Source organism: Neoarius graeffei, chromosome 9, assembly GCF_027579695.1.
Source record: "Neoarius graeffei isolate fNeoGra1 chromosome 9, fNeoGra1.pri, whole genome shotgun sequence".
Classification (NCBI taxonomy): domain Eukaryota; kingdom Metazoa; phylum Chordata; class Actinopteri; order Siluriformes; family Ariidae; genus Neoarius; species Neoarius graeffei.
In genome coordinates, this window is record NC_083577.1 from 17023579 (window position 1) to 17042805 (window position 19227).

Below are 19227 nucleotides of genomic sequence, written 5' to 3' on the forward strand. Positions count from 1 at the left end.
GACCGCCAGAGCTTGGCAGTCACTCGGAGTGTACACGAGAAGATTTGCCAAGAGGTCACTTCCTGGGTTTACCGGTCCTTTATGCCGGGGTCACGGGGTGACGTCACCCAGGTCACACGTGACTTTGTTGTTACTATTACTCGACCTGCACGTTCGTGTGATGGATATCCATGTGCTGAAAGCACCGCCTCTGGCGATCATCCGAAACTCATAGAACCGCGGTTATATACATAACCCTCGTTTTCAGTGAACCAGTTGTAAGGGGCTTTATTTTTATTTAACACAGCAGCGTATTAGATACAGCACTACTGTGGTTTGGTGTTAAATGGTCCCTTAAGGAGGAGTACCAAATTGAATAAATAACCTAGGATAAAGAAATTTTGAATATTTAAACGGTCATCACTGTACATTTTTTGTAAGACCAATTTACCTGTTAATTAATACTGGAGTTACAGCCTCAAGTTTGAGAATGTATGACTTCATGGTGTGAAACATACAGCTTCTGCCAACACAACAAAGGACTTCATCAGGGGAAAAAGTGGAAGGTTTTAGACTGGCCAAGTCAGTCACAAGACCGTAACCCAGTATTTCACCTCCTGAAGGGAGAAACTCCCCAAAACAAACAGCAACTGAAATCCTGTGTTACAAGCCTGGGAAAGCATCACCAAAGAAGAATGGAACAGTTTAGTGATGTCAGTGGGTCACCGTCTTGATGCAGTTACTGCAAGCAAATATTTAAGTTATTGCACGAAATCAAGTCGTACTTTCAAGTTGTGTAATGCTGATAGCCGATGAGGCGTGTAGCACCGAGTTGGCTATAAGCCATGTATGACGAGATTGAGTGGAATAACTGTTTTATTCTGTCCACATTCACTGGATTTGGAGAAATTTTTTTTTTTGCAAATTCGATAAATAAAACCATACAAAATTTCAGACAAAATAATTTCCGCTTACAATCTAAACAAACTGGCAAAATGACAGTAGCAATTTGTGAAAAATGCTATAATAATAATAATTAGAGTGGTGAAAACAATGCATTAATTTTGATTAATCACAGAAAAATAACACGTTAAAAAAATTAACTCTGATTAATCGCATTCCGTAGTGACCTTTGACCCAGTGCCGTTCTGGCCACAAGTGAATGTAAAATGAAGGCGGCAAACGAGAACGCGCTGTTTGGTCCAGTGAATGGAACATTTATGTTTAAAACAAACCTCCCAGACGGAACTGTTCACAGGCCCTTCATTCTCTGCAATTTCTGCAGTAAGGAATTTTCATTCAATAGGAGTTCGTCAAGTCTGAAATATCACCTCAACACAAAGCATTTAGGAGCAAACCCGGAGGTACAAGCTAGCACACCCCTTGATGCTAACACTAGCAGCCAGCCTTGTCAAGCCACACTCGACCAGGCGTTCACATGCAAACTTAGCAAGTCTGCCTGTGGCCGACTAACTAAATGGATTGCAATGACCTGCAGACCAGTTTTAGTGATAGATGACAGGGGGCTTTACAGATGGTATCTTCTGACACGACTTATAAGCCACTATTGAGAAACACAATTGTGTCCAAAACCCAGCAGGTGTACGACAGAAAAGAAAGCAAAAGATGTAGTGGCGGGAGCTGAATATATTGCGCTGACTGGGGATCACTGGACTTCAGGTAGCAATCACAATTACCTTGATGTTACTGCATAAATAATAAAAATAATAATAATAATAATAAGAGATGTTGAACTTTAAAGTCTATAATGTTGATTATTCATTGATTCACTCATCTGCTAAAATTCATTTGAACTGAAATATTTTTAAATACTTTCACAGTAAAAATTGATGTATGCAATTAATCAGAGTATGTAATTAATTAGTTTTTTTAAATCGCTTGACAGCCCTAATAATAATTCTTGAAAAATAAAAAAGGTACATTCTTTATTCCATATTTTGTTGCCTTTTTTTTGGGGGGGGGGTAATTTTGGGGAGTTCCGTTTTCGAGCAGAGTTTTTATTTCGTCCTCGGTTGGTTCAACAACATGCTCCACCATTTTGTTTTTCTCTACTCACGGTATATGAACTGATATCCTACAACCCCGATTCCAAAAAAGTTGGGACAAAGTACAAATTGTAAATAAAAACGGAATGCAATGATGTGGAAGTTTCAAAATTCCATATTTTATTCAGAATAGAACACAGATGACATATCAAATGTTTAAACTGAGAAAATGTATCATTTAAAGAGAAAAATAAGGTGATTTTTAAATTTCATGACAACAACACATCTCAAAAAAGTTGGGACAAGGCCATGTTTACCACTGTGAGACATCCCCTTTTCTCTTTACAACAGTCTGTAAACGTCTGGGGACTGAGGAGACAAGTTGCTCAAGTTTAGGGATAGGAATGTTAACCCATTCTTGTCTAATGTAGGATTCTAGTTGCTCAACTGTCTTAGGTCTTTTTTGTCGTATCTTCCGTTTTATGATGCGCCAAATGTTTTCTCTGGGTGAAAGATCTGGACTGCAGGCTGGCCAGTTCAGTACCCGGACCCTTCTTCTACGCAGCCATGATGCTGTAATAGATGCAGTATGTGGTTTGGCATTGTCATGTTGGAAAATGCAAGGTCTTCCCTGAAAGAGACGTCGTCTGGATGGGAGCATATGTTGCTCTAGAACCTGGATATACCTTTCAGCTTTGATGGTGTCTTTCCAGCTGCCCATGCCACACGCACTAATGCAACCCCATACCATCAGAGATGCAGGCTTCTGAACTGAGCGCTGATAACAACTTGGGTCATCCTTCTCCTCTTTAGTCCGAATGATACGGCCTCCCTGATTTCCATAAAGAACTTCAAATTTTGATTCGTCTGACCACAGAACAGTATTCCACTTTGCCACAGTCCATTTTAAATGAGCCTTGGCCCAGAGAAGACGTCTGCGCTTCTGGATCGTGTTTAGATACGGCTTCTTCTTTGAACTATAGAGTTTTAGCTGGTAACGGCGGATGGCACGGTGAATTGCGTTCACAGATAATGCTGTCTGGAAATATTCCTGAGCCCATTTTGTGATTTCCAATACAGAAGCATGCCTGTATGTGATGCAGTGCCGTCTAAGGGCCCGAAGATCATGGGCACCCAGTATGGTTTTCCGACCTTGACCCTTATGCACAGAGATTCTTCCAGATTCTCTGAATCTTTTGATATTATGCACTGTAGATGATGATATGTTCAAACTCTTTGCAATTTTACACTGTTGAACTTTCTGATATTGCTCCACTATTTGTCGGTGCAGAATTAGGGGGATTGATGATCCTCTTCCCATCTTTACTTCTGAGAGCCGCTGCCACTCCAAGATGCTCTTTTTATACCCAGTCATCTTAATGACCTATTGCCAATTGACCTAATCAGTTGCAATTTGGTCCTCCAGCTGTTCCTTTTTTGTACCTTTAACTTTTCCAGCCTCTCATTGCCCCTGTCCCAACTTTTTAGAGATATGTTGCTGTCATGAAATTTCAAATGAGCCAATATTTGGCATGAAATTTCAAAATGTCTCACTTTCGACATTTGATATGTTGTCTATGTTCTATTGTGAATACAATATCAGTTTTTGAGATTTGTAAATTATTGCACTCCGTTTTTATTTACAATTTGTACTTTGTCCCAACTCTTTTGGAATCGGGGTTGTAGTAATAGACTAGCCAGTCAGAGTGTGTGATTGCTCATATCCAGTGAATGTGGATAGAATAATAAGTGTTATTTACTTAAAAGGAAATGTCTCACAAATAAACATTGAGCTAAAAGTCGGTCTTTGTCTGTCCTTTATAAAAAAGTTGCATGTTGAATTTGTTCTTAACGGTATAACCACTAAAGTGATGAAAATAGACGAGACTGTTTTTTTGTCAGGGAGACCGCCATAACTTCGTTTGTGATGTTGTTTTCCGCTAGCACAGTGGAGGTGTACAAAAATACAGTGGGGAAAATAAGTATTTGATGCACTGCCGATTTTGCAAGTTTGCAATGTGATTTTCTGGATTTTTTTTTTTAGATTCTGTCTCTCACAGTTGAAGTGTACCTACGATAAAAAATACAGACTTCTCCATTCTTTGAAAGTGGGAAAACTTGCAAAATCGGCAGTGTATTTATTTTCCCCACTGTATGTGCACCCGTAAACTGGCAGTCCTTGACCCTGTTCCTGTGTTACCATGTTATTTGTGTTTAATGCTGGACATCCACTATAATGTTGTGTGCTGGCACTAGCAGCAAGTTACAATGACAGCGATGATCTTATGAAGTTTCTTTAGCATATGGCAATAAATGGAAAAATGTCAGCGAGTGGGAGCAGTGGTGAGGGTGACTTTATTATGGTCTAGCGTGACTTCTTGGTCAATTTGTTTCCATTTCTCCACAAAAATTATGGCAATGCAGTATTAGAAAAGGAATCAAAATAAAGTAGTGGCTAGTTTATTGCCTGTTAAAAAAAAAATTACCTGCTTACCTTCTATACGTTTGATGTGTGACACGGTATGCTGTTGTGCTGCCGGTGTCTGTGTTTTTGTGCTGAAACAAAGTTGGGATCATGTCTGGCTTCAGTTGTCATTTCTGCCTTGTGTCTCACTGCTTCCCACTGATTTTTTTTCATACAAGTCCTCCACAAAACAATCGTCTGTAAAATGCTCACTGCACAATTTGCTGCTTTTTCCAGGAGTAAAGTTTTCTCGCTTTACTTGATGAAGCCACTTGGCCAAATGCTTTGGCTCCTTCAGAGGATAGCCATGCCATGATAGTCCCGGCGTTTTCTTGGGTTCCGAATCATGGTTTTCACACTTGTAGACAGTGCATTTACCCATCTTTGAGAAGATATAGACGAAGACACTACTCCTTCACAAACCACTAGAATTATACTACTTAAAATGTAATACACAGACAAAATAATGCTTGAAAAAAATGGACGGTGATAATAGCTTTGGCTGCACACAGTGGCAGATCCAGGACAGAATGAAGACGTGCAGAATCCTATGTCACACAGCACAACCCTTGTTTTCGTCTCCTAATACATCCATGTATCTGGCTAATCCAGTATGGCCACACCCAGGGAAATGGCCCAATGGACTGATGTTACAACTTTTAATATGTGGGGTTTTTTTTTTCAAGCTAAAGTCCGCTTATTTTTTCGTCTAGAATATCTTGTATTAATGTATAACGACATTTCATAACCCCGTAATTTCAAAATTTCCTGGTTAATCGCTTTAAGATTATCTGTTCCTATACTTTTGTTCACCTAAATGTCGGATGGTTTGTCCACCGAAGCTGCCATGTTCTTAGTTGTCTGGAAGTGAAAGCTGAAATTCTGATGTATTGTCTCATGTTCATCTTTTGATCTCAAACACATATGATGCAGAGAGAGAGAGCGAGAGAGCGCTTGTCTCTGTTATTCCACTAGGGGGTAGATTAAAGCAATAAACTCATGACCATAAACACAGCCATTGATGCAGTGTGCTAAGGATGCAGTTCTTCATTAGAAAGCTAAAAATGTGATGCTGTAACCATGCCCCTTAACAAATGGACCAGTTTAGTGATTTCACACCAGCAGGGGTGAATACTTGTGCACGACAAGTTTTTAATTTGTAAATAATTTTGCATACTGTGTTTCTGCTGTTTCATTCTTGCTTTTCTTCAGTAGAAGAACAAAAGACAAACAAATACAAAACCAAGAAAAAGAGTTGGAAAGACACATAGCCAATCATTTGTCAGTTCTTCTCAGTCAGTAGCTTCCTCCATTATACAGCATAGAAGGTAAAAAACAAAACCATTCACTTAAGTATGCCAGTTTGGAGCCTCTTATTTTAACATATAAATTTTCCTCTTTTACGCGACAATAATCCATTTCTGCCAAAATTTTACAGAATGATCCTTTATATCCGAAACACGCAAGGCTTTCCGTGTTATGCAGTTCATGTTTGAAACCACTGCAGGACTCTGCTGCAGCCATTTTCAAGTACCAGCTTTTCTACCCACTGCTAATAATATCTTGAATAACTACCCATTTCCAACCAGTACTGAATCCAGTATACACTACCGTTCAAAAGTTTGGGGTCACCCAGACAATTTTGTGCTTTCCATGAAAAGTCACACTTTTATTTACCACCATAAGTTGTAAAATGAATAGAAAATATAGTCGAGACATTTTTTCTGGCCATTTTGAGCATTTAATCGACCCCACAAATGTGATGCTCCAGAAACTCAATCTGCTCAAAGGAAGGTCAGTTTTATAGCTTCTCTAAAGAGCTAAACTGTTTTCAGCTGTGCTAACATGATTTGTCAAGTCAAGTCAGCTTTATTGTCAGTTTCTTCATATGCGCAGGTCATACAAGGAAATTGAAATTACGTTTCTCTCTATCCCATGTAAAGACATAGACAAACATAGGACTGACATTAACAAGACAAATATTAAAGTGCAAGACAGGACCAATAACAGTGTAACAAGCAATAAGTAATAATAAATTAATGATTAAAATAAATAAATAAATAAATAAATAATTTAAAAAATTGAGACATTTAACATTTAGAAAAATAATCTAGGCTAAAGACAGGAAGATAAGAACAAGACTAATATACAAGACACACAGTACAGTACAGCCCAGGGCAGTCCAGTTGAGATTATCACAGTAGCAGCATTATGTAGAATAATGTGTTAAATAATAATGTGTTAATAATGTGTAGCAGCATTCAGAAGCAGCATATGGTAAGTTGTTATATTGCAGGGCCCAAGGCAGTTCTTATGAGAGAGTTCAGGTAAGGTGCAAAGTCACATGTGTAGTTCCATAGAGAAGTCTTTTCCGTGGAGGGCAGCAGCAACAAGGAACAGTGTATAGTGTGTAAAAAAAGTGAGGTAGTGCAGGTAAAGGTGCAAATGAGAAGTCTTTTCCGTGGAGGGCAGCAGCAACAAGAAACAGTGTATGGTATGTAAAAAAAAAAGTGAGGTAGTGCAGGTAAAGGTGCAAATGAGAAGTCTTTTCCGTGGAGGGCAGCAGCAACAAGAAACAGTGTATGATGTGTAAAAAAAGTGAGGTAGTGCAGGTAAAGGTGCAAATGAGAAGTCTTTTCCGTGGAGGGCAGCAGCAACAAGAAACAGTGTATGGTATGTAAAAAAAAAAGTGAGGTAGTGCAGGTAAAGGTGCAAATGAGAAGTCTTTTCCGTGGAGGGCAGCAGCAACAAGAAACAGTGTATGGTATGTAAAAAAAGTGAGGTAGTGCAGGTAAAGGTGCAAATGAGAAGTCTTTTCCGTGGAGGGCAGCAGCAACAAGAAACAGTGTATGGTATGTAAAAAAAAGTGAGGTGGTGCAGGTAAAGGTGCAAATGAGAAGTCTTTTCCGTGGAGGGCAGCAGCAACAAGAAACAGTGTATGATGTGTAAAAAAAGTGAAGTAGTGCAGGTAAAGGTGCAAATGAGAAGTCTTTTCCGTGGAGGGCAGCAGCAACAAGAAACAGTGTATGATGTGTAAAAAAAGTGAGGTAGTGCAGGTAAAGGTGCAAATGAGAAGTCTTTTCCGTGGAGGGTAGCAGCAACAAGAAACAGTGTATGGTGTGTAAAAAAAAAAAAAAAAGTGAGGTAGTGCAGGTAAAGGTGCAAAAGTCACATAGTGCAGTTCCATAGTCAGAGTCTTTCCTGAGTTCGAGTCTTTCCATGTATGTGTGTGTGTGTGTGTGTGTGGGCTTCCTGAGTCAGAGTCCTTCCGTGTGTGTGTGTGTATATGTGTGTGTGTGTGTGGGGGGGTGTTCCTGAGTCAGAGTCTTTCCCATGCGGGGGGGGGCAAGATCCTAACTTCTTGGCTGTCTGGTGGGTGGAGCTGTCAGTGATGGGAGAGAGGGGAGGGAGTACAAGGGTTTTCTAATCATCCATTAGCCTTCTGAGGCAATGAGCAAACACATTGTACCATTAGAACACTGGAGTGATAGTTGCTGGAAATGGGCCTCTATACACCTATAGAGAATATTGCACCAAAAACCAGACATTTGCAGCTAGAATAGTCATTTACCACATTAGCAATGTATAGAGTGTATTTCTGATTCGTTTAAAGTGATCTTCATTGAAAAGAACAGTGCTTTTCTTTCAAAAATAAGGAAATTTCAAAGTGACCCCAAACTTTTGAATGGTAGTGTATGTACAGGACAAAAGCAACCTGTCTGTTCCTAGAATATCCCTAATCATTGTACTTCCTTCTAAAATGGTTGTATAACTGGGCATGCCCTTAAGATGTGAGAATGCTTAGCCGTTGGTTTTCCCCAGAGTCTCTAAAGAAGTCCTAAGTCTGCTGACCCTGTTTGGATGACATTTTCCCCATTCTTCTTCTGATTTCTTTTTTTCCCCCATTTCTGTTTCATACACACTGTATTATATGTTTTAAATGCTTGGATGCCTGCATAGGGCTGATATTAGTCTTCTTAGTCTTCTGCTGTTATTGGTTTAATCAGCATTCATTAACACACTGACCACTGTAGCAGCATTTATAATGAACCTAAAAATAGGAATAGATGACTGGAACGTTGAAAAAAATTTCAAGTGAAGCTTTGACTCCAGCAGGCTGGGTTAAAGTAACCATAGAGATAGGGCAGTGAATCCTCCATCCCCACGTTTTCCTTTTGTTGATCTTAAAGGCTTAAGCCCCGTCTACACGATCATACATTTGTCCAAAACATTATCATACAAATGTATGATGATGTTCAAGTTTGTATGGTCATGTTGTGGATTTCTGTCCACACGATCATACATTTTGTATGTCACATGACAGGCAGTGTAGATCACATGACCCGAATTAACAATCTGATTGGTGGATGACCCAAAATGTTGTAAGATGTTGTGAACATTTGTTGGAAAGTAGAAACACGATTCTAAAAATTTGAACATCATCATACAACGTCATACAAGTATGACGTTGTTCAAGTTTGTTGGGAAAACCGTCCACACGATTATACATTTGTCCATGAACATCATCATACATTTGTATGACGATGTCCATGGACAAATGTATGATCGTGTAGACGGGGCTTTAAATGGCACATTTTAATGAAAACTTTTCAGTCCTTATGCACTGAAAAGACAAACCTACAAACTCTGAAATAAGACAACCAGTCAGTTTCTTTTGGGCTCCTATTTCAGAAAACATGTGATTCAACAAGCCGTTCACATTCATCTCCTCTTTCTATGGCACAAGTGAAGCTCATTAGAATTGTACCACTGTTGCCCCTTTTCCACCAAAACAGTTCCAGGGCTGGTTTGGGGCCAGTGCTTAGTTTGGAACCGGGTTTTCTGTTTCCACTGAACAAAGAACTGGCTCTGGGCCAGAAAAACCGGTTCCAGGCTAGCACCAACTCTTTGCTGGGCCAGAGGAAAGAACTGCTTACGTCAGCGGGGGGGGCAGAGTTGTTAAGACCAACAACAATCGCAAGACCGTGAAAGGTTGCCATTTTTAAGCGACGAGAAGCAGCAGCTGTACAAACGCGAAGTCATCCATTATTATTGTTGTTGTTGTTGCTGCTGCTTCTTCTTCTCCGCGTTGTTGTTGCTTCGATGTTCGCGCCAAGGTTTATGCAAATGCAGCGACGTAACTGACGTATACAGCAACGTAACTGACGTATACAGCGACATAATGACGTGGCTCCCCTTAGCACCGCGAGCTATGGAAAAGCAAACTGGTTCTCAGCTGGCTCGCAAGTTGAATGAGTTGTGAACCAGCACCAGCACTGGCCCCGAACCAGCCCTGGAACTGATTTGGTGGAAAAGGGGTATACCTCATCTGAGTATCTCTACTCATGGCTTGAGAACTGCCATGTGAATGTATTTTCATGAGGAAAGTGCTACCTGATTGGCTGGTGGAAAAAGGGGATGGAGTGAGCAGTGGCTCATTGTCATTTAAAGGAACAGACGCTCAAATCATCCGTTTTGAACAGGGCTGCTTAGACAGGGTGAGAGGGGAGCTGTAGTGCTTTATCCTTGTAGTATTTTGACCAAAGCATGTCAGACATTTCATTAAGACCACAGGGAACTGTGTCAACTTGTGAAAAAGGGGTAAAATAGGTCACCTTTAAATTTTTACTTTTTCGTATGAAGCTTGAAATCAGCTTGTCCCACTCACTAAACTGTTTCTGTGGAACCTCCACTGGTAGCGTTTGAAATAAACAGAGTAGACCAAGGCAATATGTTGATTTTTACTATCTCCATGTGTAGTGGGAGAAAAGTCCCATTTTTGTGTGTCTCTATTTATTTATTTATTTAATTTTTATTTATTGCTTGGGTAGCAGAGTCCCAGTTTCTCGTATTAATTATATCTCTAGGTGAAGCCACCCGTAAATATTTCAAATCATTAGTATTGTTTCTAAACATATCGGTCCTGTAGCCTCGGTGTGTGAAATTGTATAAGTGTTTGGGTTTTATGAATTTTAGTTTGTATTCTAAATGATTTCCAATCTCTCTACTAACCTTTTTTGATTTTTATGCATTTAAAGATTGCCAGAATAGATGAGTCTTTGTTAATGTGAATGCAACTTCATTTACATCTCCCACAGCTTTTATTTCATATTTTCTCTCTGTGTTGAATCTCTCTGTTTCAGGTCCAAGAAGTTCTTTAACTTTATTGAAAGCTGTCTGGTGAAGAACTACACTCAGAGGCCAACCACCGAGCAGCTCCTGAAACACCCATTCATCCGAGACCAGCCGAACGAGAGACAAGTGCGTATCCAGCTCAAAGATCACATCGACCGCACCCGCAAAAAGAGGGGAGAGAAAGGTGTGTATACTCACTGTGTAGGCCATGTGTGTGTGTTTTTATTCTGTGTAATATTCTGTGCTTTGTCTTTTGCCATTTCAGATGAAACAGAGTATGAATACAGTGGCAGTGAGGAAGAGGAGGAGGAAGCTCCAGAGCAGGAGGGAGAACCAAGGTATGTGCAGCCGGACGGATGGACACACACACTCACACGCACACACCTGTTCACTTCATCTAGGTTTATTTACATGCTCATTTGAATTTTTTTTTTATAACTGGGCAAGAATCAACATGATTTAACTGACAGGTGTTGTGTATTATTATTAACGCAGCACCCAAGAAGTCTGAAAAATGTAAATTATAGGCTGGCCACATGGGACATTTATTTTAATGGGATATCTTGTAATAGAATTGTTGTATAATTGAATTCAACCAGCACTGAAATTGGCAGAGGTAATTATTGTGTGGCTCAGTAGTTACCAAACTGTATGACATTTCTCACTCTAACATGGCCACTGGATGAGCAAATGTTTATGGACACAGGCCCATCACACCCATATGTGGTTCTTCCCCAAACTGTTGTCACAAAGTCAGAAGCACAAATGTCTTCATATGCTGTAGTATTACTAATTCCTTTCACTGGAACTAAGGAGCCTAAACCTGTTTCAGCTTGACAATGCCCCTGTACACAAGGCAAGCTCCATGAAAACATGGTGTGTTAAGGTTGGAGTGGAAGAACTTGAATGTCCTGCACAGAGCCCTGACTGAACTCAACCCCACTGAACACCTTTATTTGGTGTGAACTGGAACACCGACTGCACCCCAGACCTCCTCACCCAACATCAGTGCCTGATCTCACTAACGCTCTTGTACAGTGCCTTGCAAAAGTATTCATACCCCTTGAACTTTTTTCACATTTTTCCTCCTTACAACCACGAACTTAAAAGTTTTTTATTGAGATTTTATGTGATAGACCAACACAGAGTAGCACATAATTGTGAAGTGAAACGAAAATGATAAATGGTCTTCAAAATTTTAAACAAATAAAAATCTGAAAAATGTGGTGTGCATTAGTATTCAGCCCCCTGTACTCTGATACCTCTAAATACAATCCAGTGCAATCAATTGCCTTCAGAAGTCATCTAATTAGTTAATAGAGTCCTACTGTGTGTAATTTACTCTCAACATAAATACACTTGTTCTGTGAAGGCCTCAGTGGTTTGTTAGAGAACACTGAAGAACAAACAGCATCATGGAGACCAAAGAACTCACCAGACAGGTCAGGGATAAAGTTCTGGAGAAGTTTAAAGCAGGGTTAGGTTATAAAAAAAAAAATCCCAAACTCTGAACATCTCAAGAAGCACTGTTCAATCCATCATTCAAAAATGGAAAAAGTATGGCACAACTGCAAACCTACCAAGACATGGCCGTCCACCTAAACTGACAGAGCGAGCAAGGAGAGCACTGGTCAGAGAAGCAGCCAAGAGGCCCATGATCACTCTGGAGGAGCTGCAGAAATCCACAGCTCAGGTGGGAGAATCTGTGCACAGGACAACTATAAGTCGTACACTCCACAAATTTGGCCTTTTTGGAAGAGTGGCAAGAAGAAAGCCATTGTTGAAAGACAGGCATAAGAAATGTAGGGGGCACAGCAAACATGTGGAAGAAGGTGCTTTGGTCAGATGAGACCAAAGTTGAACTTTTTGGCCTAAATGCAAAGCGCTATGTGTGGTGGAAAACTAACACTGCTCATCACTCTGCACACACCATCCCAACTGTGAAACATGGTGGTGGCAGCATGCGGATGTTTTTCTTCAGCAGGGACAGGGAAGCTGGTCAGAGTTGATGGGAAGATGAATGGAGCTAAATGCAGGGCAATCCTGGAAGAAAACCTGTTGGAGGCTGCAAAAGACTTGAGACTGGGAAGGAGATTCACCTTCCAGCAAGACAATGACCCTAAACATACAGCCAGAGCTACAATGGAATGGTTTAGATCAAAGAATATTCATGTGTTAGAATGGCCCGGTCAAAGTCCAGACCTAAATCCCATTGAGCATCTGTGGCAAGACTTGAAAATTGCTGTTCACAGACGCTCTCCATCCAATCTGGCTGAGCTTGAGATATTTTGCAAAGAAGAATGGGCAAAAATTTCAGTGTCTAGATGTGCAAAGCTGGTAGAGACATACCACAAAAGACTTGCAGCTGTAATTGCAGCAAAAGGTGGCTCTACAAAGTATTGACGCAGGGGGGCTGAATACTAATGCACGTCACATTTTTCAGATTTTTATTTGTTTAAAATTTTGAAGACCATTTATCATTTTCATTTCACTTCACAATTATGTGCTACTCTGTGTTGGTCTATCACATAAAATCTCAATAAAAAACTTTTAAGTTTGTGGTTGTAAGGTAGGAAAATGTGAAAAAGTTCAAGGGGTATGAATACTTTTGCAAGGCACTGTAGCTGAATGGGGGAAATCTAGGAAAGCCTTCCCAGAAGATTGGACGCTATTATAACTGCAAAGTGGGACTAAATCTGGAACGGGATGTTCAGCAAACACATATGGGTGTTGGTCAAGTGTCCACGTATTTTTAGCTATGCCAAGTCAGTCTTTTTAAAGATCAGTAACTCAGCTCACTGTATGTTAAATGTCAACACATTTTGCATATAAACAATTGAAGGTCACATATTGATTATAAATATTGCTTTACAATTAATTAAAGGTGGATTGTTTTGTATTTTCTTTAGGACTGTTTTGTTGCTGCTGTTCGGCTAATGTCTTTCTTTTACTTCAGCTCCATTGTGAACGTGCCAGGTGAGTCGACTCTGCGGCGGGACTTTATACGTCTGCAGCAGGAGAACAAGGAACGTTCGGAGGCACTGAGGAGGCAGCAGCTCCTGCAAGAACAGCAGCTTCGTGAGCAGGAGGAGTACAAACGCCAACTTCTGGCCGAGCGCCAGAAACGTATCGAGCAACAGAAGGAGCAACGGAGGAGGCTTGAGGAGGTACGAAAAGAGTGCCCAGAGAAACAGGACACACTGCTGTGGTGTTCAAGTAACTTTTGGGATAACTTTGCTGTAATTGTTTCTTGCCAGAAAGAGAATGTATAGTACACCTGGGTCATATTTATTTGTCTTTTGTTTCTCACATTGTCCCCCTCTGCTGGTTCTTTACAGCAACAGCGACGTGAGCGAGAGATGAGGAGGCAGCAGGAGAGAGAGCAGCGGAGGCGCGAGCAGGAAGAGAAGAGACGTCTAGAGGAGATTGAACGCAGACGCAAGGAAGAGGAGGAGCGCAGGAGAGCCGAGGAGGAGAAAAGGAGAGCAGACCGTGAACAGGTGAAGGTCTCACTGAAACAACTGTTTACGTGACATGATGACAAGTAGTTTACTGACATGAGCACAGATGCAGGTCACAGGCTCAGACTGTGTTACTAGAAGCAGCCTTTGTTTCTTATGCAGATTAGATATAGTAGTAGTAACACATGTAAGGCTCAGTGAAATCAACTGAAACATGCAGCCTAATCACAGCTACTCGCTGTACACTTCTACACATGGAATGACATGGAACTAATAAGATCCTGAATCTTTTGGTCAGAAACGTGTACAGTGAATCAGACAGTCCATGGCCTGTAGGCACTTCGCTGAAGGATTCACTGTACACCAGAGGTCACCAAACTTTTTTCTCTGGGGGCCACATTGTCGTTCCTGACTGTGATGGGGGGCCGGGGTTGGGTCAGCTATATAACATATATGACCACCAGCAGGCCTCATTGTGTAGTAGAGATTACTAGCCTGGCACAGCCATCCCCACTACTATATCAACACTACTATATCAACACTTGATTCCTGGCACATATTTGTTTATCTTTACTAGTGGTTTGCAAAAGTAGTAATCGAGTCTTCGCACTTTGTTTTAATTTGAAATACCGCAGATATTCCATTTACTAATTTTCTAATAAAAATAACATCAAAGCTGTCAAGGTAAGAAACATCTGCCTAGTTGAGGTGATTGACACTGGCAAAGGTGAGTGGAAAATTATTAATTGTAGGTAGGCCTGTTGATATTATAAATAATATTAATAATAATTGTGTGCAGCACTTAATAAAGGTCAAATAAATATGCTTATAAAATAATACATTTGAAAAAACAGTGAAATTATAATATGAGCAATAGATCACAGCAGTTGTGCTGTGTCCTGCACGTCATTGCTCTCATCCATGGCCAAAGCAAAAAACTCGAATTCTGACGCTTTCTCATTTAGCTGGTCATACACGTTGTCCCCCAAATCTTCGGTTCGCCTGGTCATAGTAGGTGCGGAGAGACTTGAGTGCATCCTTCTTGTCGGGACACACCTCCTCGGCCACAGCAAGCATGCATACTTTAACAAAGTCCCCATCAGTAAACGGCTTTCCATGGGTAGCTAGTAGGTGAGCTACCTTATAGCTAGCTCGGACAGCAGCCTGGTTGATCTGGGTTTGGCGAAGGAATACATTCTGTTGTGCAGCCAGTCCGCATTTCATCCTCCGAATCCTGTCTTCTCTTGTTTGCCCTCGCAAACTAGCATACTCTTTGTGGCGGGTTTCATAGTGACGACGCAGATTATATTCTTTGAAAACCGACACACTTTCTTTGCATACAAGACAAACTGCACAGTCCTTAGACTGAACAAAAAATAATCGGTGGTCCACTGTTCTTTAAAAACTCTGCACTCTCTGTCAGCTTTTCGCTTACCGCTAGCCATTTTGCTGTCCTGAACACTGACAGTTCTCTGCGCGTGCACTGCCTGTCACTGCTTGATCGCGAGCATATGACGAAAATTCGGAAAATATGAATAGTTCATTTTATAACTAAATATCAATTTTAATTGATAAAATCAACAAAATACAAGATGCAGACATGTTGTTATTATTTGCCAAAAAGCAATTTAAAAAAATAGGCCATGACCACTTTTGGGGATTGCCTCATAGGGCCGGTTCAAGTGGTGGGGAGCAGAGGGGCTGGGGGGCCAGTCAAAGGGGGGTGGCGGGCCGTAGTTTGATGACCCCTGCTGTACACGGTACTATTGGTGCCTTTTTTTTTTTTTTAAACAAAAGAAGAGTACTCTTAATCTTCCTTCACCAACTATCTGATATCTTATAAGCATTTATACATTTTTAATGCTGTCTTTAAATCTATGAATACTAGAGAAGCCAGAAGAAGAAACTAGTGTACAGATACACTTTGTTTATTAGTTCTGATATTACAATCAGCACTTATCAGCTATTTAAAAGGTGTTGCTGTGTGGGTGAATAGTTTACCATTATTCTCCTGGTGCTAATGATGGAAAAATTACATAAATTATGATTCAAAGTAAACTATGAAAGGGGGTTTTATTTTGGTTTTCATGCTGTTCAGCAAAATCTCAAACTTATTAGCAGAGCTCCCCATACACGAAGTGCACGGAGCAGAGCTCCATACTTAAGAGAATATAGTGATGCATTGACCTGATTTTTAATGGCTTTTGCAACCGTGTGAAGTTCATATAAACAAACTGCACATGTGTACCACCATAGAGAACCTGATCGTAAGTGCAAGGCAGCATATCTCAAACACTGGACCATCTGAGAACGAAATTTGTATCTTTATTTTCCTAAGATAGACGGGTTTTTATCCATTGCTTATTTTTAATTTGCTTTTTAAAAAGTAATGTGGGAGTATTTACTAACACATTTTACAGAAAATGTTGATGAAAAAATCGTTTTTATCATAGCAGGCGACGTTTTTGCATTTTATTTTATTATTTATTTATTTTTTTAACCTAAATGATTTCTTACTCTATAGCTGAGAAGCCATCTCCAGATATCTAAATCCTTCAGCTTCCAGGGCCCTAAGGCGGGTCCCAGACCCCCAGCTGCATTGTTCAGGGTCTTTGGCCCGTCATTTAGACAGGCTGAAATTTGGACAGATGGACAACATTTCAGACTTGTCTGTCCTGTGACGGTCCACTTAAAATTCCTTATTTTCCCACACTGATACTGGATGGTAATTAGACAGTAATAATGTAAAGTGAACGCGCTGGTTCACTGCTGTCCACCAGGCACCCAACAGAGTCACACCATAATAAATGTGGTGGTGGTGATGTTTCTGGTGCATGGCATGCGGTGTCAAAGAAAGGAATAAATATGTATTCATAACTGTGATGCATATCTCATTATTGGTATCACTGCCACAAGAAAACGCAACAATTTATTGACGTGAAATACACTACCATTCAAAAGTTTGGGGTCACTTTGAAATTTCCTTATTTTTGAAAGAAAAGCACTGTTCTTTTCAATGAAGATCACTTTAAACTAATCAGAAATACACTCTATACATTGCTAATGTGGTAAATGACTATTCTAGCTGCAAATGTCTGGTTTTTGGTGCAATATCTACATAGGTGTATAGAGGCCCATTTCCAGCAACTATCACTCCAGTGTTCTAATGGTACAATGTGTTTGCTCTTTGCCTCAGAAGGCTAATGGATGATTAGAAAACCCTTGTACAATCATGTTAGCACAGCTGAAAACAGTTTAGCTCTTTAGAGAAGCTATAAAACTGACCTTCCTTTGAGCAGATTGAGGCCAAGTTTACATTAGACCGTATCTGTCTCGTTTTCTTCGCGGATGCACTGTCTGTTTACATTAAAACGCCGGGAAACGGGAATCCGCCAGGGTCCACGTATTCAATCCAGATCGTGTCTGGTCCGGTGCTGTGTAAACATTGAGAATACGCGGATACGCTGTGCTGAGCTCTAGCTGGCGTCGTCATTGGACAACGTCACTGTGACATCCACCTTCCTGATTCGCTGGCGTTGGTCATGTGACGCGACTGCTGAAAAACGGCGCGGACTTCCGCCTTGTATCACCTTTCATTAAAGAGTATAAAAGTATGAAAATACTGCAAATACTGATGCAAATACTGCCCATTGTGTAGTTATGATTGTCTTTAGGCTTGCCATCCTTCCACTTGCAAGTGGTAAGTGACGCGCATGCCCGATATGCACTGAGATCACACACACAGCAGCTCAGTCCCGAATCACTGCTCGTGTGCTTCACTCGCGCGCTCTGTGAGCTGCGCAGGGCCGGAGTGCGCACCCTCCAGAGGGCACTCGCTGTTCAGGGCGGAGTGATTTGGAGCGCAGGATGCCTGCGGAGCCGAGCGTATCCGTGTATTGGCGTTGCTGTGTGCACGCGAATCGTGTATTAGCGTTGCTGTGTGCACGCTAATCATTTTAAAAACGTTAATCTGATGATCCGCTGATACGGTCTAATGTAAACCCCACCTGAGTTTCTGGAGCATCACATTTGTGGGGTCGATTAAATGCTCAAAATGGCCAGAAAAATGTCATGACTATATTTTCTATTCATTTTACAACTTATGGTGGTAAATAAAAGTGTGACTTTTCATGGAAAACACAAAATTGTCTGGGTGACCCCAAACTTTTGAACGGTAGTGTACATGGCACTACACAGTTCAATGGTTCATTCATGGTGCTATAATAATAATCTATTCAGGGTGATTTTGTGCCCTCGCAAATATTTCGCTCATAAACTCATCAGGGGGCGGCACGGTGGTGTAGTGGTTAGCGCTGTCGCCTCACAGCAAGAAGGTCCTGGGTTCGAGCCCCGGGGCCGGCGAGGGCCTTTCTGTGTGGAGTTTGCATGTTCTCCCCGTGTCCGCGTGGGTTTCCTCCGGGTGCTCCGGTTTCCCCCACAGTCCAAAGACATGCAGGTTAGGTTAACTGGTGACTCTAAATTGACCATAGGTGTGAATGTGAGTGTGAATGGTTGTCTGTGTCTATGTGTCAGCCCTGTGATGACCTGGTGACTTGTCCAGGGTGTACCCCGCCTTTCGCCCGTAGTCAGCTGGGATAGGCTCCAGCTTGCCTGCGACCCTGTAGAAGGATAAAGCGGCTAGAGATAATGAGATGAGATGAGAAACTCATCAGGAGCTCTGCTTTTAGGCACTGCCTAAATATCTATACTCATGGTTCAATGTAAAGATTATGATTTGTTTAGTCTAACTAAAAAGGTGGTATGTGAAATAGTGAAACTTGTGCTTGAAATGGCACAACCATGTGGGAGATGTAGCTTGTTTGATGCATTTCCTAAAACTGATGATGATTACTGTCGCAGACAAAACTTGCGCATCATAGAAGAATTCTTTGGTCATCAGTTGAGATTGGTAGTCTTGGATTATTTAATACACTGTGGCTAAAAGTATGTGGACACCCGACCATCACAGCCATATGTACATGCTGAACATCCCATTCCAGATTTATTCCCTTTACTGTTATAATAAGCTCCACTCCTCTGGGAATACTTCCCACAAGATTTTGGGGCATGGCTGGGGGGATTTGTGTTCATTCAGCCACAAGAGTGTTCGTGAGATTAGGCACTGATTTTGGGTGAGGAGGTCTGAGGTACAGTCGGTGTTCCAGTTCATCCCAGTCAGGGC

The 19227-nt window shown here is 41.1% G+C and overlaps 1 protein-coding gene across 7 annotated transcripts in view; it reads left to right on the forward strand.

Annotated features, from left to right (window-relative positions):
- Positions 1 to 19227, forward strand: part of LOC132891486 (mitogen-activated protein kinase kinase kinase kinase 4) — a 218427-nt gene that overhangs the window by 136297 nt on the left and 62903 nt on the right. For all 7 annotated transcript variants that reach the window (XM_060929103.1, XM_060929106.1, XM_060929104.1 and 4 more), the window contains exons 10-13: positions 10593 to 10768; positions 10850 to 10922; positions 13541 to 13751; positions 13923 to 14084. In XM_060929103.1, the coding sequence (XP_060785086.1) occupies positions 10593 to 10768; positions 10850 to 10922; positions 13541 to 13751; positions 13923 to 14084 (622 nt within the window). The remainder of the gene's footprint in view (positions 1 to 10592; positions 10769 to 10849; positions 10923 to 13540; positions 13752 to 13922; positions 14085 to 19227) is intronic.